General features: G+C 42.0%; 1 protein-coding gene across 10 annotated transcripts in view; it reads left to right on the top strand.

The window, feature by feature from the left end:
- Positions 1-23,271, top strand: part of KCNQ2 (potassium voltage-gated channel subfamily Q member 2) — a 124,425-nt gene extending 101,154 nt beyond the window's left edge. For 5 of the 10 annotated variants that reach the window (XM_044985319.1, XM_044985318.1, XM_044985317.1 and 2 more), the window contains 2 exons: positions 9,473-9,596; positions 10,475-23,270. In XM_044985319.1, coding sequence (XP_044841254.1) covers positions 9,473-9,596; positions 10,475-11,212 — 862 coding nt within the window. In that variant the 3' untranslated portion in view covers positions 11,213-23,270. Of the gene's footprint in view, positions 1-2,250; positions 2,359-9,472; positions 9,597-10,474 lie in introns of all 10 variants that reach the window. The other 5 variants (XM_044985316.1, XM_044985324.1, XM_044985314.1 and 2 more) reach the window with 2 other exon arrangements.
- Positions 23,272-23,639: the final 368 nt, after the last annotated feature.

The raw sequence follows: 23,639 nt of genomic DNA on the forward strand, positions 1-23,639 counted from the left end.
GCTGTATAACTGTCCGGGGGTACTGAGTTGGTTTTGTAGGCGAAGGAGGGCATAAAGGGGATCTAACACAGAACAAGATCGAGCTCCTTGTGTTTAAACTGTATGGAAGAGGAAACACTAGGAAGAGTATAAAAGGAGGGAGAGAGAGAGAGAAATACTTTAAACTCCACCCTTCCTCTCCAACACCCAAATTATTTTACCTTAGAAAAAGTTTGAATTCAAACCTATGAAGTGTGGATGAGAGAAAAGCCATTGACAGTAAGAACTCTACCCTCTCTCCTTACAAATAACCCTCAATCGTGTCAGTTAAGAAAACCTGCCCTTTGTGGCCTACAGTGTGTAGATACATGTAACTCAAGGCATGACTTTGCACCTTAAATTACTTTCAATCAAAGTGAATATCACTTATATGCCTAACTAACTGCTTGTGCCTGTGTTTCAGGCAGAGACAAACAAGTAGTGTCATGTAAATATTTGCCTCTGCAAACTTGTAGATGAAAAATGGGTGCTCAAGTGGATGCTACTCTACAGCCTAAAAGGGTCTTTCTCCAACCCCCATTGAAGCCAATGGAAATTTTTCCATTGACTTCAAAAGGAGTTAGATTGGGGCCTTTGCACGGATAAGGCTTATGACAGGAAACAGTGAACATTGTCTTTGCTTCTTTAATTTCAAAATCTAAATGATGGAGCCACAGTTGGAGATAAATCAATGTTTGTTACCTCATATCCCCCATAAAAGTACTTGTGTTGCCAGAGTACTGTGTGTTACCTATATTCCCATTTAATTCTTGATTCGTCATGTCATTGTGAGAGTCATTCGAAGAGCAGGACTGAGCTTTCTATCCCAAACCCACTGTGTCTAGCAAAGCACTTAAGCCCAGGTTTAGCTGTAAGAGTATGAAATCACTTGAGTAAAATCTCTCCTTTTGAGATTTCCAGGCGAGGTGTGCCCAGTAAAGTAGTCTGTCTAGGTTAGGGAAGATCTAGATGGGCACCCATACTTTTTGGGGTCTTCAGCTGAATCTTGCCCCTGGCAAGGTTCTCCAGTCCTGCCTCCATTTTTCTTGTTCTGAGATTGTGTGTTCCAAAAAGAAAGTTGTTCGGCTGGTTGATTTTTGAGTGGAACAGGGAGTGGCTGTTTTGAAAGACAAGACCAAATGCTCCTCTCGGTTGCATCCGTGCAGTGGGATGCAGTAGTCATTGGGGTAGATTGTGACGTAGACTATACTTCCTTCTATCCTGGGAAGAAAGGAAGGAGTAAAACTATCTCCTAGAGCCCCATGTAGGCTACCTGGACCTTCATCTCATGCACGCAGGACATTGTGCCCTCACCTACTCCCCCGTCCCCAGAACAGGTTGGTGGAGAATGAGCAGGGCGTGGATGGGGAAGAGGCCGAGACTTGGGTGTGTCCCACAATATGCTGATCAGCACAGTGGAGCTGGTATGGGGGGCAGGGAAATGGGACAATGCAATTTGCCACTGGTGTAAAGCTATGATAGATTAATACCCCCTGCATCAATGAGGGACCAAGGCAATACGTTCTCTCTCAGAGAGAGAGAGAGAGTTTGTGATGATGTTTAACATTAGCTCTCTATGGCCAGTGTTTTGTTGGGCTAAAGCTTTATTCAGGCAAACTTGTGGGGGGTCTTTACATGCACTTTTCTCTTTAATCATTCATAACTCTCTGTCACTGCTCTTGTGACGTGTCTGTAATTGGTTCTTTTTGGTATTCTGTCCCTGGCTCACATCCCTTTCCAACACCTTTCCAACCATGGATGCATTTCATTCACTGAGCGTACAATTCCACAGTGTACCTCATTTACACCTTGCTGAGGATGTTTTATCACTGTAATAGAAAGGTGAATATATATTGTCTTATATCTGACATTTCCAATGGGACACTGCCACATATATGCAAATATATTCCAGTGTGTACAGTATGTTGCCTATTATATGCAGAGTGACTCCCATTTTAAGCAGCAGTGACGTTCTTTTGATGCCCAGTTCCATGAATCTTATGTTTGGCCAGATAAGATTTGGCATTAACCATGAACGATCAGGCAATATAATGCTGCATTCTGTTTCAAGCGGAATATATTTTCCAATTCTCTCTCTCTCTCTCTCTCTGTCTTTTATTTTTTATTTTTTTAGTTGTTCCTTATGTTTCCGCAACTTTCCGACCAAGTTTTTTCTACGTGTTGCTTCATTATGCATTTTGCTGGTGTCTTTTTTCTTATTTACTTTGCCAGGATAGATATGATTGTGGGTCCCCCGCCCCCTTCAACTCCCCGGCATAAGAAGTATCCAACCAAAGGACCCATGCTCTCTTCCAAAGAGTCACCCCAATACTCGCCTAGGTTAGGATTCACCAAAATGGCGCTTTCTCTGGATTTTTCATTTGCTTAATGTCAAACCCCTTTCATGCCAGGTATATGACGGCATGTATCACTTAATAAGGCAGCTCGCTGACACATATAACTCAAAATCCCTTGGATGTACTTTTGGTGATGGGTTTTCACACTAAGGCAAGTCTAAGGAAAAAAAATTATACGACCATTGATTTCTTCTGTGAGCATTATTCAGTCTTCCTCAAGTAATTGTTTGGGATGGCAAAATCATAATTTGTTATGATATTTCAGCCAATTATAAAAGACTACAAAAATATCTTCAAAAGCAACAAGATTTGTTATTTTCATCTAGAAGAAGAGGCAAATTAAGATTAACTAAAGAATGGAAAACTTCTCACTCTGTGTGTGTATCTATCCACCTATTCCGTGTATTTTTCAGTGGGCAACATTAGAATCAAACGTGTTTCATATTTATAGGGAAGGAAGTGAATAAATGCACTGAACCATTTTCACCTCTGGTCCAACTCTGTTGACCAGAGTAAATGTATAGTATCACTAAAAGTGTTACATATGCTGGGCCAAGTGTTCAAAAGAATCCTTAATTATGTGTACAAAAATAAACTATCTGTCAAATCCTTGCCTCATTTAAATCAATGGGAATTTTACTATTGACATTACTGAGGATTCACTCTAGGTAAAATATTCAGAAGCACCAAGTGAATTTGAAAATTTTACTCCTGTATGTCTTATCAGTGAAATAAACAAAAGTGAGTTCTCAGTTACATGCACATTTTCAGCTGGAGGGAGGTCTCGCCTATGTGTCTGTGAACTTTCACGAACAAAATGTGTTGCAGGCACAAGCACAAGTAGTTATCCCAACGAGATAGTTCAAAGTAACTACTCAGATTTACACTCACAGATGAACTTGGGTTTAAGAATGGGGACAAATATTTTGACCAAAATATTCCCCATTTATCTAGAGCATCACACCTGAATACGTATGTATATATTTGGTAGAAAGTCATATTCTGTGCACAGGTAGAAGGTGATTTCAAACACAATTATGTTATTCCTTCAAAATATTTTTCCAAATATGTTTGCCCTCACTTAGAGCTAAGTACATGGATACATGTCAGATCTATAGTTTTCCATATAAGCTGTTTTGAGTTATCTGTGCCTGAGAAAAAAGTGTGATTTTTTTTTCAAACCTATTTATTCACACTCTGCTAACTCAAAGATGGAAAAAACCCAGTTGGATTGCACCTTGCAGAAACCTCCCACTTTGAACTTAGGTCTAGCTTGAGAAATTTCCACCCAAAAGGTAACAGTTGTTTCTGAAAGTTCAGGACGTGAAAACAGGTTTTAAACATGAAATTGTTTCCTCAGCCATAACAATATTTTGAAATGCACTTTAAAAAATGGGAAGATTGTATATAGTTGTAGCTACGTATTATGTACAATGTAAAAAACATCTTGGCTAGAGTGGAGGTTAATACACTAAAATTACTGCCTTGCAGATTGAAAAAATGGCCAACAATGGGAGAGGATGCCCAAAATGCCAAACTGAGGGTATTTATATTATCCTTTCCAGGTCACTCGTTCAACCCAAGGCATTATATTATCTCCCATATGTTAAAAATTCTATTTTGTATTAGCCTAATACTGCTCCTTCACAAGCATATAACTCCCGCAATCGAAAACAGGATGTTTATATGCATAACACTATAATACACCTTGGGAAATATATATTTTTTACTTGCTTCCATTTTTAGCTTGCAGGGAACTTTGACCCTCCCTCAGTTGACTGCAGAGCTAAAATTAACAGTCACTGTTTGGGGTGAATTTTTTCCCTGCTATATAAACAATTTCTGACCCTTAGCACCAGAAAATAATTCCATTGTTACCTGCAGCATTATTGGGCTTTACCCTCTGGGGCTCCTAGGGGTATTTTGTATTGTCCCATTTTCATTTAATTTTCCCCGTCATTTTTGTTTACTAGGGTGCAGCTGACAACCTTAGAAAGCAGCAGCGGAGTCCCAAATGGACCCTAGGACCAAGAGTTCAATCCTGAAGGGTACTGAGCACTCTGGCCCCAATCCAGAATAACTCTTAAGCACGGGCTTAACTTTAAGGACATGAATAGCCCCATTTATGTGAATGGGGATTGCTCAGATGTTTAAGTTAAGCGCCTGCTTGAGTGCTTTGATGGATCGGGGCCAGAGCTTTCAGCACCCTGAAGGATTCAAGCCCCAAATCCAGACATTTTTATTCAGGCAAAACTACCGCAAACATTATAGCTGAGTCAGAGCGCCCAGATTTGGCCCAAAGCGGGTGATTAAGATAATCACCCCAGCTCTGAGGTGGTTTTGCCCTAAATGTGCCACAGCAGCAGAGCTACCCTGCATTGAGCTTCTTCTCTTACATCACATGTCCTCATTTCAGCCAACTGAGGGCCAGACAATTACAGAAACATGAAATAAAATAAAAACCACCTGTTGGTCAGCTAGAAGAACAGTGGTTCCAAACTAATGGAAGTCACATGAACTCTCCCAACCGATTGGATTGTATTTGTCAGCCCAAGGATGTGTAATACCACATTCTGTCTTCAGATACATGTATATAGCTCACAGTGAGGACAACGGACTGTTAGCTTGTACCTGAGGGCAGAATTTAGCCTATAGTGTGTAGCACATACTGTATGCTCATGAACTTCGAATGCTCAGCTGATTCAAGATACTTTAAAATCCAGGTAGCCCCAGCTATATTTTTGAGAGCATAGACATGAGTCGTTGGTATTATTAGATTAAATATGTCTTGTCCAAATACTATTAACCAATCAGAAGTTAAGTAGCCAGTCATGTGACATGGATGAAGGGGGTTTGGTGTCTGTGCCTGGATTGTGTTAAAAAACAAAAACAAAAACTGAATAAATATTTCCAAACTTTTCATATTTTCCTCATTTGAGCCGTTTGACCTTTGATGTCTGCTTCTGGCCGGAGGGTGGCATTCGACACACCTCTTTGCATGAACTGTAAGCATGAAGCATGAGAAAAACTGCACCATGGCTGATGCAAGAATTTTACATTTTTCTGTATCATTGAAAAGAAGGAAAGATATTATTTAAAATTTAATAACAAATAATAATAAATAAAGCTTTTTCAAACTAAAGGTGCAGCCGAACCAGGCAAACCTAGCAGGTGATATAGCAGGTCACATAGCATCAGCAATCTTATGATCCTCTTTTGTCACAAATCTAAAGCAAGGGGCAGATTTTTCAAAGGCTGATGCCTAAGACGAATCTCCAGGAATTTGTGAGTGCACCCATTTGGGACCAGATAGTGTCTTTATGGCACAAGCCTTTTCCCTGGGGCTAGTGCAGAAGCACACTGCTCCAGGGGGACTCCCAGGACACATGGTGCACCTTAGGGAAAGCCTGAGGCCTCCTGAATTCCCCCCGTCTCCCCAGCAGCAGTGAGAATACTCACCCTGCATCGCCCCTTTAGGAAATTGTAACATGTTCTCGACCTTCTCTGCTCCTCTGCCTGCCCTGGGTGTGGGGGCTAGTGCCCCAGGGATGCTGGCAAGGGAGCCTTTTCTCCACTCACATGACCACAGGGACTGCAGTTGTGCCTGATTCCTGCACAGGGATGTAAGAGGGGGAAAGGTGCCCCCTTAAGCACACACCCATGCTCACACACACACAGGCCATTTGCTTGCAATCCAGCATTTGCCCAGACAGCTGGATTGCTAGGTACATAATTACCGGACTTGGGCACTGAAATGCTCATTTACTGGAAGTGGGGTGCACAAAGGGTTGGCGCACAACACTTGGGGACACAACTCTGGCACCTGCCTTTAAGAATTGATGCCTTTGATTTCATTTTATGGCCGGTTTAAAAGAAGAACCTAGTGTGGTGGTTTATCATTGAAACTTTGTGCACATCTACAGGTTTCAGAGCAGCAGCCGTGTTAGTCTGTATCCACAAAAAGAACAGGAGGACTTGTGGCACCTTAGAGACTAACACATTTATTTCAGCATAAGCTTTCGTGAGCTGCAGCTCACTTCTTCGGATGCATTCTATGGTTCTTTGGTTCCATTCTATGCATCCAAAGAAGTGAGCTGTAGCTCACGAAAGCTCATGCTGAAATAAATGTGTTAGTCTCTAAGGTGCCACAAGTACTCCTGTTCTTTTTGTGCACATCTAGTTTTCCATGAGTTGAACTGAAAAAAAAAAAAGCAGCAATACAAAATGATGAAAAAGGGGCTTAATGGTACTGTAAGTGACGAGATTTTCAAAAGTGCCTTAAGCATTGGGGACTAACTCCCACTGAAAGTCAGTGGGAATTGGCTGCCTAATTTCCTTATGTGCCCCTTTAGAAATCCTATCCTAACACTAAATTTCATTGCTGGAAATCTGGGTGAGAAATCACTGCACAGAAATTACTATGGTCAGTCTCAGTTACATCCCAGTAAAAACACCATGCAACAGGGGAGAGTTAATAAGCCCTGCAAGAGCCTAAGGGTATGTCTACTCTACCCGCCGGATCAGCGGGCAGCGATCAATCCAGCGGGGATCAATTTATCGTGTCTAGTCTAGACGTGATAAATCGACCCCCGAGCACTCTCCCGTTGACTCCTGTACTCCAGCGCCGCGAGAGGCGCAGGCGGAGTCGATGAGGGAGCGGCAGCACTCAACTCACCGCAGTGAAGACACTGTGGTAAATAGATCTAAGTATGTCAACTTCAGCTACGTTATTCATGGAGACCAGGGCTAAGACTAGACTAATAAAGGGTGCGGTAGGCCAAAGATGTGTACATGTAAGCAGAGGTGTATTTAGGAAATTTACACAGCAGCCAGCCTGCAAAATACCTGTTAATAACCAATGCTGAAAGTCCCTGATGGCCATTAGTAACCAAATTCACCAAATGCAGCCAAACGACGTTTCTAAAATGGAAACGAAACACGAGGGCTATAAAATAATTCTCTCTTTTCCCTTTCATCAGAAATGTTCAGATGTAAGGGCCACTTTAAAAAAAAATAGAAAAAAAAGAGCGGAGGCTTATTTGTATGCACAAATAATGCACATACAAAAATACCACTGGGGAGGACAAATATTTGTGCAAACCAGCTGGGAAATTGTGCATTCATTTGCTTGTGTGTTAAGCCCTTTTTTGTAAGCTGGTGTAGGCAAATGCTGGTTTTGGAGGAACTTGCAGGAAGGCTTTCCATTGCACAGGCTTGCCCCTCACTCCCTCCTTTGAACAGTTGGATAACTTAAGTCACTTGCATCGAAGTCAATAGGTGTCTTACATTGTCATCTGTGAATTCTGGATCAGGGTTATAAGAGCAAAAGAGTATTTCTAGGGTTAGCGTGTGCTCTGAGGCACCTCAGTGGGGCTGCCTTAATTTCCTCCATACTACAAATTGTTCTCTCTCGTTTCCTTAGTTGGCAATTATTATTGAAGGACATTTTGGGTTTGGTTTCATATAGACTAATAAAGCTCTTCCAGTACAATGACTACATCAGGGTGTTACACCAGGACAAGAAAGCAACCTCCTTCCTTGACCTCTCCAAATAATCAGGAGTGATTAGACGTTTAACTTCTTTAAACACATGCCCCCACTATTGTTTTACTGGGTCTCCATGTTTATACATGCAGGAAAGGAGATCAGAGTGTGACTTTACTACATCATGGCCTCTGATTCCAAATCAAGGTAGCACCCGTTTTCCTGTTAAAAGTCTCTTTCCTTACATGGTTACAACAGTTTTGTTACTCACTCTTGTAATTATAGCACATGGTACTCGCCATGTAAGTAAATGGTCAGACATTATTTTATAGGTGAAGCAGTAGTACCAAAAATTTCTGCCTAAATAAAGGATTACCTAAGTCAGTTCACCTGGATTAAATATGTTTTGCTTATTATATATTTGCTACCTTAGCTATGAGATGCGCATCTTCCCTATCTCCCTGAGCCAGATCCTCACCTGGTGTGAACTGCTGTCTCTCTAATATAGTCCAGGGAGCTGTTCTACTACATATCAACTGATGATCTCACCCTCTATTTAAAAAAAGAAAGTATAAGAAACTAGCACCCCCCCCACACACACAAAAGCAAAACCAACTAGACTGCTCTGTTGTTGAAAATGGCCTTGTGTCTCATCCCATTCCTTCAGTTTTGTTTGTTAATTTTCCTTTGTCTGTCTGCGTTCAGCCCATTCTTTGTCTCATACTGGTGCATGGATCCATTACCCACACTGCAGAACTGCATAAGAAGCATTTTTTATTCCTGCTCAAGACAACTAACTTGGTTTCAACTAGATTAATTAATCTGTTTTTTGTCACCTACACTTCTGGTACATTATGCATGAGTAAAGTTTGCCAGGATTATATTTAGGGAGATGGCTATATATCGGATTAAGATTAAGAATATGTCCCATCTTGAAGATGTCTTATTGGTTTTTATTAGAACAGAAGATGGCCGTGTTTAATTACCTGTAGAGCAAATTTAGGTTTGATGCATTAAATATAATTAGCTTGTGACTTCCTATATGGACTCCTCTGCCATCCATGAGGAGCCTTAAATTCTTAGACAGGGGAAAAGGGATTACAAATAAGGTATGCAACCATTCCAGTGCTGAATTATAGACTCTTATCTCGATGGACATGAGTATGTAGGAGAGAGGCAGAAGATTCGTCTGTAAAGATGTGAAAAAACATGAATCTCATCTAGATAAAGCAGGCAGACAACTTTATTCACAACAAAATTATCAACAGTAACAAATATAATGCTAATTAATTTGGAGAAACCCTTCTTAGAGTGAAATTCTTCCCTGTGGGCAAATTTACTGAGCATAACGTGCCAGATTATATCTATAGAAACAGCATCACTAGATTTCAAACTCTGCTAATACTACTGTGAAAACATAGCTACTTGTTTCCATCAAAGATAACACTTAGCTGCCTCTCCCTGGTTGTGTGAGTAATTTTGAGTGCTCGTTGGGAGAGAGGTTGTAGCTTTGTCCACAAAGAGTCAGCAGCTAGCAGAGTCCTGTTTCCTTGATGTATCTGACTAACTCAACGGCCTTTTCTGGGTGGGGGGGTTGTTTCTGTTCCTGGTAGAGTGGACCAGATTGTTGGACGAGGGACATCAATGACCGACAAGGATCGAACCAAAGGGTCAGCAGAGGGGGAGCTTCCAGAAGACCCAAGCATGATGGGCAGGCTTGGAAAAGTTGAAAAGCAGGTATGGGAGGGATGTTTCTTATAAGGAAAAAGTTCATGTTGTGTGCTGAGATTTTAAAAGTAGTTAAGATTAAGAACAGATGAAAGATTTTTCAAAGGTGCCTAAAGAATTTAGCAGCTTAAACACTATTTGTAAAAGTGACTTAGGTCCTTAAAGCCCAGATCCTCAAAAGTATGTCAGTACCTAACTCCCATGGGAGTTAGGCACCAAAATATCTTTGAGGATCTGAGTCTTAAGTGCCTAAGACACATTGGAAGTCATAGGTCCTAAGTCTCAAAGTCCCTTTTGAAAACAGATCATTGGTTCCAAAGTGACCTTGGGGCCTTTGAAATGTTCCCTTTCTAACCTAAACAACTTCAAGTGAGGCTGTGGGTATGATTTTAATTGCCACAGGATCCATGCCTCGTTCAAGGTGAAATTCACCCCAGAGCACAAGGCTCACACAAGTCCTCAGACACACACTGTAAGGGCCTGACCCAGTGAAGTGCTGAGCACCTCTGGCCTGGTGCTGAGTGTTCTCCAGTCCCATTGAAATCTGTCACATTTCACAAGCATTTCTGCTTGCTTAAAGAGAACACAAAGGGCATTGCAGAAACAAATCTATGCACTAAATGATGATTTTTTTTGGGTACAACTTACAAATATTTTAAAAAATCCACCTTCCATAAAAGCAGAGAGGCCCTTGCCAAAGTTCAGACTGGATTTGGATCCCAGCTCTCTTTCAAAGTTCAAGGAAGTCCAATTTGTGCCAGTGTAGGAAGGGGTTATCTATGAAATTCAGATCCCCATTTGAGCATGGACAGGAGTGGAGCTCTTTGTATACAGGGTATTGGTCCACAGACATCACCCAGCACAGGGAACTGTGTGGCATTTTGCAGGTTCTGTCCATGGAGAAGAAGCTGGACTTTCTGGTGAACATTTACATGCAGCGGATGGGTATCGCACCAACGGAAGCAGAAGCCTATTTTGGGTCCAAAGAACCAGACCCGGCGCCACCCTACCACAGTCCAGAAGACAGCCGGGAGCACATGGACAAAAATGGCTGCATCATCAAGATCATCAGGTCCACCAGTTCAATGGGACAAAAGAATTTCTCTGCACCACCAGCCCCAACAATGCCAACCAACACATGTCCCCCTTCAACGTCCTGGCAGCACCAGCCATACCAGCGGCATAGCCATGGATCCTCCCCAGTTGGAGATCCTGGCTCTTTGGTAAGAATCCCGCCCCCACCGTCACATGAGCGCTCCTTGTCCGCTTACAGTAGCGGGAACAGGGCCAGTGCCGAGTACCTGAGGAACGAAGACATTACAGCTAAACACCATGATAGCGCCTTGAGAGACAGTGACACGTCCATTTCCATCCCGTCGGTGGATCACGAGGAACTGGAACGCTCCTTTAGTGGATTTAGCATTTCCCAGTCCAAAGAAAATGTGGACGTCCTTAACAACGGTTGCTATGCAGCAGTGGCCCCCTGTGCCAAAATCAGACCCTACATTGCAGAAGGAGAGTCAGACACTGATTCTGACCTCTGCACACCTTGTGGCCCACCTCCCAGATCAGCCACAGGTGAAGGACCTTTCAGTGACATGGGCTGGTCAGCCCCTAGACAGTGAAGCATCTTGACATCTATTGAGCCAAGTCAGAGCACTGGCCAACCACCCACTCGTGCCGTCCCCACGTCGAACTTCTGGAGAAGATCTACAGCTAAGGTTTTATGAATCCAGAACGTACTTAGCTTGTGGATAGTTTCTTACAGCTTACTCTGGGGACAGACACCGAGCCAGCATTCAGTAGAAAGAGGCCATTGTGGTGAATAATTCAGAGCCTTGAAGTGTCTGGATTTCTTTCATACTATCTTTCTAAGAGAATTAGGTGAAACGATGTCACAGTACAGGGTAGGCAACCACATTTCTTGGTAATCCTTTAGGGTACAGGGCACAAATATCACCTGCAAGGTGGGTTTGTTTTTTGTGGGGGGAGGGAGTGGGTTAACTGGTGACTGAACATATCTTTTACATGCTAATTACCATACCATGACACTGGGTGATTACACAGTCAAATACTTTGGCGTTGCACCACAAATACATGATTATTTCTGCCTTGTAAAACATTCCAGGTTACACAATGATTACTTTTGAATTTATGGAATGTGATCCTCCATTAGCCGTTCGGGAATGTAGTGTAATTACTGTATAATACATGGAAGCCCAGTTGGCTCTTGACAAATTGGGGTGTTTACATTCACGTTACGGTATTGCCCTAAGAAGACATATGTTGTCAGGATGAGTCGAGGTAGAATGTTAGCAGAAACCATTTGGAACCAGAATGATTTTCAAATTAAATTTGTCACAGGGCTTAGGTGGAGGAGGAAGGTCAAAGACACAAAATGTGTCTTTGAAGGCAAAGAGGAACACCACGCAGGGCGGGGGATAAGGCATTTTACATTTAAACCATGTATTATATTTAATAGTGTACCCGCCAAGCTGTACAGAACGGGAAGCCATAATTCCACCTACGGGGTTGTAGTAACTTGAGGTTGCTCTCGTAATTTTTGATATTGCCAGCAGCACTGTGGTGAACTTACAGCCACAAGAGACACCGCTACAGGGAGAGGGATGTTACTTCAGATCACGGCAAGGAACGAGAGCATTAGCAGCAGCTGGGCCCCGTAACTCAAAATATTGACCATTTTGTACACCGTTCGCATTATGCCTGGATGCTTTTGGATGCACCAGACTCCCAGCAAAGTTCCTTCCTCCTTTCCTCCACTACCCCATCCAGGATGACAAAGCTATGACTTCTCCATTGTTTTGTTTAGATCCTTCATGCTGAGTCCTGAGGTGCTTCCTTGTTTCCTCCTGGTTTTTTTTAATACAGCTGTGATCTGTATTTATCCACAAATGTGGGTGGCGGAAGTCTTTCTATTTTTCCTCTTTCTCTCCCTCTTGGAAAGCCAGGTAAAGATCATGGCATCGTTACTGGCGCATGAAGCTGGGGGAAAACCGATGATGCAGAAGGTTTCTTTCAGGACCAAAACAAAGTCACAAAGTGGTCCTTTCCTGTCACAGAGCTGCAGGGGTCGCTCAAGGGGATGGGTCATAGGAAATCTGCTGGTGCATTATGGGATCCACAGCCAGGGCTGCTACACAACAGCCATTGCCATATCCACCAAATCCACCCATTTAACTAGAGCCCTACACCTTGCGTGTTTTCTGAAGCTATTTGTGTCCCTCTCTCCTCCACCCTTTCCCCTCCACCAATGTCAATGGCCAGTTTTCATGATATTTCAAATATATGGCATGCCCCCATTTCCCTTAGGCCTCGCTGCACCCAATACAGGTACAATCCCTCCATTTTGTAAGGTTGACCTGCTGGTGGTGAAAGGAGAAACCTGGTGTGTTCGTTCCTTCTGGTCATTAGGAGAAGCAGCCTGAGAAGCAAAGGAGGGAAAAGACAAATTTAGGCATAACACACTATATTTCAGTGGTATCAGTGTGTGTGTGGGGAGGGGGCGTTTGCACACAATCTGGCAGCCATAAAACACCACCTAGAGGGAAACATACAGCTCTTGTCCAGGAACTCAATGTGATTCCACGAGAGTCTCTATAATGTGAAATCTTTCAAATGAGATTTGAGGACTTCAGTAGCTCAGTCAGAGGTTACCTATTGCAGAAGTGGGTGGGGGAGGTTTTTATGGCCTGCAGTGTGAAGGAGGTCAGACAAGACGATCATGATGGTCTTTTCTGGCCTTAAAGTCTATGAGTCTGTGAGATTCACCCACCAGGGCAGGAAATCCCCTACTGAACAGGTGGGTCTTTACGGCTTCTGGAGGGAAAATAAAATAATTCTTGTATACATCTAATCAGGGGCAACATGCAGCACTTGCCTGGGTGTGGTGGGGGAAAATGATGTATAATCTTCAGATCCAGTTAGCCTCAGTATATGAGTGAGAGGGAGATTACCTCCTCTTTCTAGGGGGTCCTGTGCATCTATGTCTCCAAGGATAGAGAGGAGGGACCTTTACAGGTCCAGAGCTTCCTCCTCATTCCTGCCATATTCTGCAATTCTTTCTTCCCCACTCAAGCTGCCTGGAGCCTTCGTTTGCCTCTAGAATTCTGAATTCTGAGTAGCTCCTGTGATGTATCTAACTAAAAGTAATTATTGTATGATACACCTGACCTCTATAAGAGTGTTCGCTTTGAATTTGGAACTATCATACATTAAAATCCATATTTATAAAGGGCAGCTTATTCCCACGCTCTCTCTAAACTCACCCGGCCTGACTTTCATTGGAAAATTGCTGCAAATGAATGTGTAAATCTGGCTTTTGCACATGCAGCTGTATTTAAGCATGTGCAAAAAAGGGTGTATATAGGTGAGCACAAAAATATTGGCAAACTCCAATGGGGTCCTCAGAGATGCATTTGCTAATGGACCACTAGAAATGCACCCGTGATATTTGCAGGTGATTCCGTTTACTTATGCAAAAAAAATGCATGTGCATAGCTGACTGCTCAGCTGTAAACAATTACCCAATTTGAGGCACACATGTGCTTTTGCACATGCACGTAAACCTAGGGTATGTCTACACAGCAAAGAAAAACTCGCAGCGCAGTTTCAGTGGATTTCCTCCATGTTTACAATGTTGTAACTCAGAACAGAATTTGGACCTAATTGATGGTTTTTTGCTCATCCACTTACATAGTTTTTCTCATTGCAAATTGCAGTCTAATCCTCCCCATGACTCTTCACATGATCCTTCTGTCTCCATTCCTTTCCCCACTCCCATTGCATATGCAGTTGCTGGAGAGTCAGTAATGCAGCATTTTCTCAGTTTGATGGTTGAGAAACATTAATTTTTTGGAGAGAAGGTTTGATTTTTGGCTCATAAATGTCCTTCAATGAGAAATGCAAAGTAAACCTTCTCCCCTGTGCCTCGCTGTTGTTTAGCCTGTGTGTAGCATCTGTTGCACCTCTGTGTTTCTAGCTATATAATCTCTGTACACTCAAACACAGAAACTAGCTTTAGGATATGCTAACTTGTGAACAAACCCAAGAAAAGCTAGGAAATTCAAAGTTAATGACACTGTTCCAGATAAGCTGTGAGCCAAATTTTCAATGGGCCTTCTTACCTGCACTTGTGGTATTTGCAACCATATCTGTTTGGGCATACAGCAGCTGTGTGTGTGTCCACATGCATGCATAAGAAAAAGAAATGTCCTTAAAACAAAACCCAGAATTTGAATCCCAGGAAACTTTGGAAGTTTTCAAAATCTGGTCCCAGATCTTGTTTTGAATGTTGCAAATGTCCCCCATCTTTGTAATGGGCCAGCTCAAAAACTGGGTATGAAACCATACTGAATTTGAGGGTGTTCAAAGTCCATGTTGGAATGCAAATTTTGCAGTTTGTGCACATCTGACAAAGAACTGAGGTTGCAGACATCACAAACTCAGTCCAGAGAAGGCCTTTGGAGACTATGGCGCTGAGATGGAAGAGTGGAGCACCAGCCCAAAGTTGAATTTCCCAATAATTGGGAAAGGACTTTAACGTTATTTAAATGTTGATTTTGTATGTGAATTTCCTTGCTGGCTTATTTTCTTAACATTAATTTCTAAACAAACAAAAAATGTCAAGGAAATTAATGAAAAATATATTGTTTAACCCAGAGAGCCATTGCAGGTACTTAGGCAAATCATGTAATGAATCAGGTACATAAAAAATATTTTTAAAGCAGCTTCATGGATTCAGGTATCTTCAGCAGGGTCATTTCTATTTGCAGGGTAAATAGGGATATTTATACATTTTAAAAAAATGATTTTTACCCTACCAGTCAATTAGAAACAAAAAAAATACATCAAAATATTTAAATAGCATTAAAATTTCTAGCATAATTGGAACAAATGGGGAAATCTAAAGTCAGGGCTGAAACATCAGCTTTACATCCTGCTGGAATGACTCGGTGGCAGCAAGACTCTTGTCTACAGCAAGAATTTGCTCTGATTTTAGCCATGCTTCAAGCAAAGGGAAGCCGTGCCAGTGCAAATCATGGCTCTTCATGTCTACACTTCAGGTTCAGTGGCTGGGATCAGGGTAAATTCCCAGTGCAGTCAAGACTGGTGAGCCATAATCTGCCCTGAGATGTATACCTAGCAAAGTCAGTGACAAATAGACACACACTTCGAAGATAGAATTTGGCCCTACGATTTTGAATGACTTGGCTTTCAGTTTGGTCAGAAACCTAATGTCGTTTAAACAAAGCTTTTAACTTGAGCATGTTGTGTTTAGTCGGAAATTTGATGGAAAAAGGTCAACAGAATTTCTTAAGAGTCATACTACTTAAACTATTTAAATATGCTAATTAAAATGTAAGAAGTGTAATATTTACCCAAGAGAGAAGAGAGTTGCTCCACATCTTTCTTACATCCCTGAATGAAGATTTTTGAATTATTTGTGATGTTTACACTCCCTACTCCATGATCCCTGTGTTTTCAGCTGTCCAAACAGCATTAGTGCTCTTCCTGAACCAAGCAGAGATGGTGCTTTTCAGAAATATCAGCTATTTCCAACACCCCACAAAGAGGTTGAGAGCCCTACCCTGCAGAGATACTGTTGTCCCAGAGAAGACCATAACAAAGGATTAGCAGGGACCTCCAGGGTAATGGAGTCCAGTCCCCATCTCTGCAGACAACCACATAATATAATCCCTTTAATAAACATATCAAGCTCCAGTTTAGAACCAATTAGGCTTCTTGCCCTCACTACTTCCTGGTGACTGGAGACAAGGTCTAGGAGTAGAAGCAGGTTATCAGATGGAGCTCCAGGGAGCTAATATATGAAAGAGCGAGTGGTGAGGTGGGGATCGCTATCTCAAAGAGTTTGTCCCTCTCTAGATATCATTATACCCAATCCTACCAGCAGTGACTTTTGCCTCGGCTTCGTCAAGGTATTTCTTGAGGGAAAAAAGTAGTTTTTCTTTGGAATTTATCAAACATCAGGCACATCCAAAAAAAGTTATTGGGGTAGAATGCACACATTCCCCCCCACAAAGGCTCCAATCTGTTCTCCATCAACCACTCCATTCCAACACTGGCGACTGGGGTTGTTGTACTTATGAAGTATGCGGCAGCCCAAAGGCTGCTCCAGTTGAGCATGGAAATGACACGTGTGGGACTGTATAATGTGCCTGGCAGACCAGGAATGCTCCTACTGCATATTTAAAATAAATAATAGCAATGTATTGTACAATGTAAAGTCAAGCCCTTATGTATATGTAATTATAGAGAGAGTTAGTACAATGGCCTCATCTTATTCTAGTGAGATCATGGTTTGACAGGTACCATATGCAGAGCCTACATGCTAATAATACAACTACTGTTTAATTCTATTCTTCACAAAGGCCTGGAACAGACCCTTAAGGCACATTATGCTCAGTAACTGCAAAACCCCAGATCTATACGTATAATTCTCATTTGTCAGCTATAAAATAAATGTTCTTCAAAAAAACCCAAAAAACCTACCTAAGGGTTTGCAAAAACAGTACCAGGCTTCTATGCTCTGCAAGCTGCTGATTTATCCAAGCTTCTGCAGTCTCATGCAGTTTTGAAAGTTGGATTTTCCCTTTCCCATAGAGGCTGAAGTATGCTTTATATAGGAACAGCTCAATTCCGTGCTCTTGGAGGAAGGCCTGCAAACTGTGGGCCCTGCACAGTTGGAGTTATTGTACCCTAAATGGGACTTTCATTCTTAGGGAAAAGCAGGCGCTATCTGCAAAGAAGGGCAGCTTTAGCTTTCAGTCGGGACTTCCCTTTGGACAAAGTCCTATAAAATGTAACACAGAATTCTGTCTTGCCTATAGGTTCCTTTGTTTTGGTTTTTAACCATCCTATAAAGTTCCATAGCAAGGATACAAATTCTCTACTATGTTCTGACAAAGGTCTAAAACCCTATGGCTAGGCTAGCTTGTTCTATTAAACCCTGTAGGACTTCTGCATAAGTGTTCCCATCAGCCTTGCCTGCAGAGTAGCCCAAGGAATGCGTTGAGTGAGCACATCTCCTCCGAGTGTGCTGGCCACACTACCTGCTCCATCCAGCACCTCCCACTTTTAAGCACAACCTCAGTCCCTCTGTAATCCTCCCCGAATTGACTTTCCACTGCACCTGGGTTGTAGTGGCAGCCAGTTAAAGCCAGAGCCATATTACTCTCCCTTTGCCTTCTCTCTCGGGTCAATAGCTTTCATTTTATACACTTCATTTAACAAAAATGAAACACGGAAATCAGATACAAAACCTCTTGCACAAGGCAGAGACATAACGGTAACATGATGGACATTCAAATGGAAACCAACTCCTCTACATCTTGGTCCCGTTCTTGTGGGGCTAATTTTATTACTCAGTGGTGAGAAAGGAGAACTTTTGCCTTTACAGTCAACCTCCCTGACTTCTCCACCTCATATCACAACCTGAACATTATTTAAAATGTCAGGGGGTGGGTTGGTGATCGTGGTTTTTTTTTAAAGAATTAATATAAATACATAGGAATCTTTAGTGTATCTAGTGTTTGATTCTCCACTGGCACTATATTGCTTGCCTTATATTATGGTTAGAGGGAAAGGACATATGCAATACTTTGATACAATAGTAACCAAGCTCAGATTTTAGATATCAGCCAGAGTCACTTGCGGCCTCCCTCCTATCAGATGAACCAAGGAGGGGCAGAGAGTTCATTTTCAACATATGAATGTGCTTTCCAGACGATGTCATATACCGTACTCTCGATTTTGCCTGCTAGTGCATGCTGTCTGAGATGAGTAGAAATCGATACCCTCATGTCTGTATCTGAAATAGAATTTAAACAGTAATTGCAAAACATTTCTTTTAAAAACCAAACATGCTGTCAGTTATACATTGTATAGGGTGTCAAAAGTTCATTAACAACCCAATGGGTTTTTTAGGTAACACTAATATACCAAGTGTCTTTGATACCGTGATCAATGTATTTATGTCTGGTATGACATGCATAAATTCTGGTTCTACTACATGTGACTCTGAGGGGTGCATACATGAGACATGTGCAGCCACTGGTGAAGAGGTCTGTAGAAATATGCCTATGGAAAAAAGAATGGTGGCTGGCTGTGCATGAAATCTTGTGGATTTCATGCAGGCAGTGATAACAGGAGCATGCTAGAGAGGGAATAGCCCATCCGGAGGGCTGTGGAAAGCTTAGAGGAGGAGGGATACTGGGGTACATATGTTAAAGAGCTGAGGCCTCCGCTTTAGTGGATGCAACTTGAAACCACTGAACTGGCAGCTGCATATTTTTTGCCTGTCCAATTCACTGGGGGAGGAGATGAGAGCGCTCTAATGTCACCACTAGCTCATTGGGTAATGGGGACCACAGGTATTTATACCCTTGTGCCTACAGTTCAATTGTGGGTGCAAAAACGAGAGTACAAACTTTTTGAATGAAAATTGGGCCAATGGGAAGAGAGGCCACCCTTGAAAAGTTGTTTCTACCATGCAGTTGATCCTTTTTCTACCTGGTCTTGCAAGGTGCTGAACGCCCTCAACGCCCACTAAATGTCTGGATGCTATTTCCCGCAGAGCATCACAGTACCCCTTCCAGAGAGTGTCCTTAACATTTTACCAGGCTCCTTAATTCTCAGTCCCTGCTGCATTATTTCTTTGCTAGTGTGATTCTAGTCCCTGTTTGTCCCCACCGGGCCCCTTGCCGTCAGTGTTCCTAGTCCAGACCATGTACAAAGGAAGCTACTGCCTTAGCAGGGCTGCAACCCTATTCTTGAGATTTATCGCGTGACTACACCCCACAGTAACCCTTGCAATCTCGTACAGATCAGTTCGTGGAGCGGTGTTTGCTTTGCGTCAGCTGTTGCTTTTTCACCCCATGGAGCCATCTGGGGGTCCAAAATGTCCCCCGTTTGTTTAGATGGAGCCATTTTGCCCATCTCTTCAGCACCCAACATGCTGCAGATCATGATCAAACAATGTGAGAACTGGTCTCCTGAGCTCAGAGAAAGAGCCTGTGGTCCCTAGCAGTGTGGCTGCTTCTGCTCCCCGAGTGCAAGTGGAGGCTTTTTAGTGCACCCAGTATTGCTCAATCTCCCAGAAGTTGCATGTCCGTGGCCATGCGCACCAGGAACCAGCTTGATAGCCAGGCTGGGTGGATAGCACAAGCTATGCTATTTTCAAAAGAGGCTAGCAAGCATGCTCCAGCTGCACAGGGAAGCATTTTGCCTGCTCCTAAGTCTCCATAGTCATAGCACCAGATTCATCCTTGCAGTCGCAACTTCTCCCCTCTTTCCCGGTGAAACCGGGGCTAGCCGCGACATGATTCAGTGCAAAGCTCAGGCAGAGTTTCGTTCCAAGCTGGGCCTGTTTTTCAGGTGCTGGGGCAGGGCTGATGGTTTCGGGTAAGAACCATGCTGATCTCTACAGTCTGGATGGTTCTGATCTGAAACCAGGTGAAAACGTGGTGGCAGCGGTTGAGTTTCACTTGGAAATTCAGGTACATTTGAAATTAAGTTGAAACTTGGGGAACAATCTCCCCTTCTGTCCACTGAACAAGTCTGAACCCAGCCTGGCTAATTTCTCATTGCTCTAGCATGCAGTGGACACTGTCTATTACAGGATAAGTAGTTTTTTTACTGTAGTGTTTTAAAACTGACAAATACCCTGACTAACCCACCCTTTGGTGTGTGTAACGCATCTCCGTCTGTGCCTGATCCACACAGGGGACCAATCTGCTATAGCTGCCAGCTGGAAGGCTTTGTCCTTTAGTTCAAGCTGTAGCTCTGGATGTTCCAGTTCAATCCCTGGTGATGACGGTCATTACAACTCCTCCTGGTGTTTGGGCTCTTCTGAGCCAGCCAATGAGCAAGCACCGTCCCTTTCACTGGCTTAGCATCTGTTCTGGAGATTGAGCTCCTCTGTTCTAGGACCAGAATGTGGAATATTCCATGATGGTTACTCTAACAACTACCTTACCCTCTTCCCCAAGATTTAAGCAGAACATTCTCTGCTGGTTACACAGCTTCCAAAGTGATGCACTGGGTGGAGAATCTGAAGTTTTCAGAAATAAAAAATATAACTGATCATTTACAGTGGGGGTTATGATGTCCCTTGTTTTGATCTAACAGCAGGTTTTTAAATAGTTGCCATTACTGAGGTGTGTATAAAATTGTTTGGGAGATTAAATAAATTATTCTTATAAATGTTTCATTCTTTTCCCAGTAATTCAAATATGTGGACTTCACTATACAGTACTTCAACAGTAATGCCCCATATACTAAAACGATACTCCTGTGTCATCAGTAAAGGCATTTTATTTATGAGATTTCTGGTTAGTATCACTTTGGCACAGTAGCTCTCTGAAGCACACAAGAACTGCACATTACATGCCAATTGCTGATAGATATTGTTATATGTAATTAGCCTGTATGTGTTCAATAGACACCAAATATAAAGTGTTACCTGCCTATTTTGTGATGTTACTCAAAGTACCAGGAGGGAGGAAAAATCCTCATTTGTTAAGAGATACACTGCATTTGAATGCTTCTAAACATATTTTACCAGAAAGCAAAAATAAGTGAAACTGTTTCTGGAGTGTTAATTTTTTTGAAATACCTAAAATACTGTATTTCTATATATTCTTCATTGTTATTCATCTGAGCTGTAAATACTGTACAGATCAAATGATGTATTAAGTATCTCGGTCATGAACTGCAAGATGAAAGGACAACATAGCTTTGGCTGCAAAAGGTAGGGTGTGTGTGCTTGTACACACATGTAGATACATACATGTATCGATATTTATGTGTGTATATACATATACACTGCATGTTTTGAAGCAGAAAAATGCATATAAGATGAAAAGAAAGCATGTTATTTTCTCATCTGAGGATGGAGCGTAACTATGTCAAACCAAAAGGAAACACTATTTTGATAAAATTTATATCAAAATGGAAAACTACTCTGATTTGTAACAGAACTGACACAGATTCACATCCCAACTAGGAAGTCTAATTTGAAAGGAATCACATCCCATTTAGAAATTAAAAACCCACCATAATATATTTGATTTGGTTTTTTTTTTAAAGCAAATCTATTAGATCGACCTGTGCCAATTCTGCATCCAAAACTTGCCACAACCAAGGTCAATAGCCAACCTCCCATTGACGCCAATGGGAATAGAAGATCCCTTAGAGAGGGCCAGTTTCAGACATAGCTGTCTACATGGGCAAAACTTCTTGATATGGGCTCAATCTTTACTAAAACAAAGTGTCAATTTCCGAGATTCATGAGAAAAAATGTCTCATGTCCCCATGGATCTCAGCAGTTGACTCCCATTGACTTCAATCGGTCGTGAATCTTGCCCTTAACTTTGGTTTCTACATATGAACTTCAGTGATTAAATTTAAGCACCCATTTTTTAAAACTTTGGTCTAGTAACTGCACAAACACCAATCTCTGAAGGCTGAGATGAATAGAGCAATGAATTTTGAGCAGTTAAGGACCTAATTTTCCAGGTTGCTCAGTACCCTGGCCTCCAGTCTGAATCCATTGAAGCCATCATGTATCAGTACATAGGATAATCAGCCCCTGTGGTTTTATTAATCTTTTAAAGTGTTGCCAACACTCTTGGCCCTTGTAGTATTTATCTTTCTTCGAAAGACTTAAAGTAAAAATAAAATACCTGAAGAAGAAGAATTAAGATTTCCAACCTAAGACGTATCTGAATGAATTGTAATTGCATTTCTTCTTTGGCAGGAAATCTGTCTCTCAGCAGATGGTTTGCAGCAGACTTAGGTACTACTGAAGTCCCACATAGGTCCTCAACGTAGGGGCAGATGACTTTGCTCATGTAGATTGCCATAGTTCCATTGTAAAGCTCTGACAGTTTGCACCTGCAGAGGGTCTGTCCGAATAGGGTTTAACTGGATGATCGATAGCACATAGACTTTGTGCTGGTTCTCTGCAAAGAGATGAATTTCTCCTTGCCCCAGGGTTTTGACTGGGTGATAGTCAGTGTATTCCCTCTCAAGCATGGTTATAAAATTTCACAGACACTCAACTAAGCATTAAAGTTTGGTTGTCCTTTAGAAAGCAAAGACAGCTGCTCTGCTTCCTTTCATTTGCTCTGTTGCCTTGGCTTTTTTGCACTTTTGTTCCAGCTCCAAAGACTATTTCATAATGCCTTTCGTACGTATGTACAATTTTAAACATTTTGTATGTATTGAACGGTAAACACTTCTCTTGTAATATAGCAAATTGACTTTTTTTGTGAATGTGTAATTTCCTCTGTACATTTCGATCATGGATTTTGTGCACGGTACATTTTATAGGGATAGATTCCAAGGGAATGACCTATAGTTTTCTATTAGAATAGCTATGATATAAAATTACACAATCACTGATCATTTTACACTATTACCACTGAAGAGCGATGTAGCACAGACTTTTACATGGAAACACTGAGCATGAAACAATGTGTACCTTCATGTGGACGAGAGACAGCTAAGAAGATGTATACGTGTGAAATTAAAAAAAGAGAAATAGTTGTAATCTTAAGGGAAACGGAGGAAAGTTTTTTTTTAAAATTGTCTCAAAGCATCAGAATGGACAACTTGCATCCAGTAAATATGCCAGAGACTTAACCTTTGTGAGATGAAATACACATTTATTTTTCTTTGCACTTCTCCTGCAGTTCACTTTGTTTCTTTTATTTAAAACTGCTATGTGGGCAAACGTGTATTATTAACAAGAAACGCAGAAGAGAGGCCAGTTACTGGGGTGGTGAGAGACCAAACACCAAGCTAGACAAAGGCTTCTCTTTCTGATGGGCAAAATCAAGCTCAGGGGATTTCCAAGTTCATGGGTTCTTGAACTCGAAAGAGATTGCTCCATTGCAGCGCTTTCAAAACAATGATTTGCTTCTGTGAGAAGGCACAGAGCATCAATCATTTCTTGACAGATAAGAGATTTGACTGAGAGACAAAGGAACAATGTATAAGGGCCATATCGCT

This window comes from Mauremys mutica, chromosome 13 (assembly GCF_020497125.1).
Source record: "Mauremys mutica isolate MM-2020 ecotype Southern chromosome 13, ASM2049712v1, whole genome shotgun sequence".
Lineage (NCBI taxonomy): Eukaryota > Metazoa > Chordata > Testudines > Geoemydidae > Mauremys > Mauremys mutica.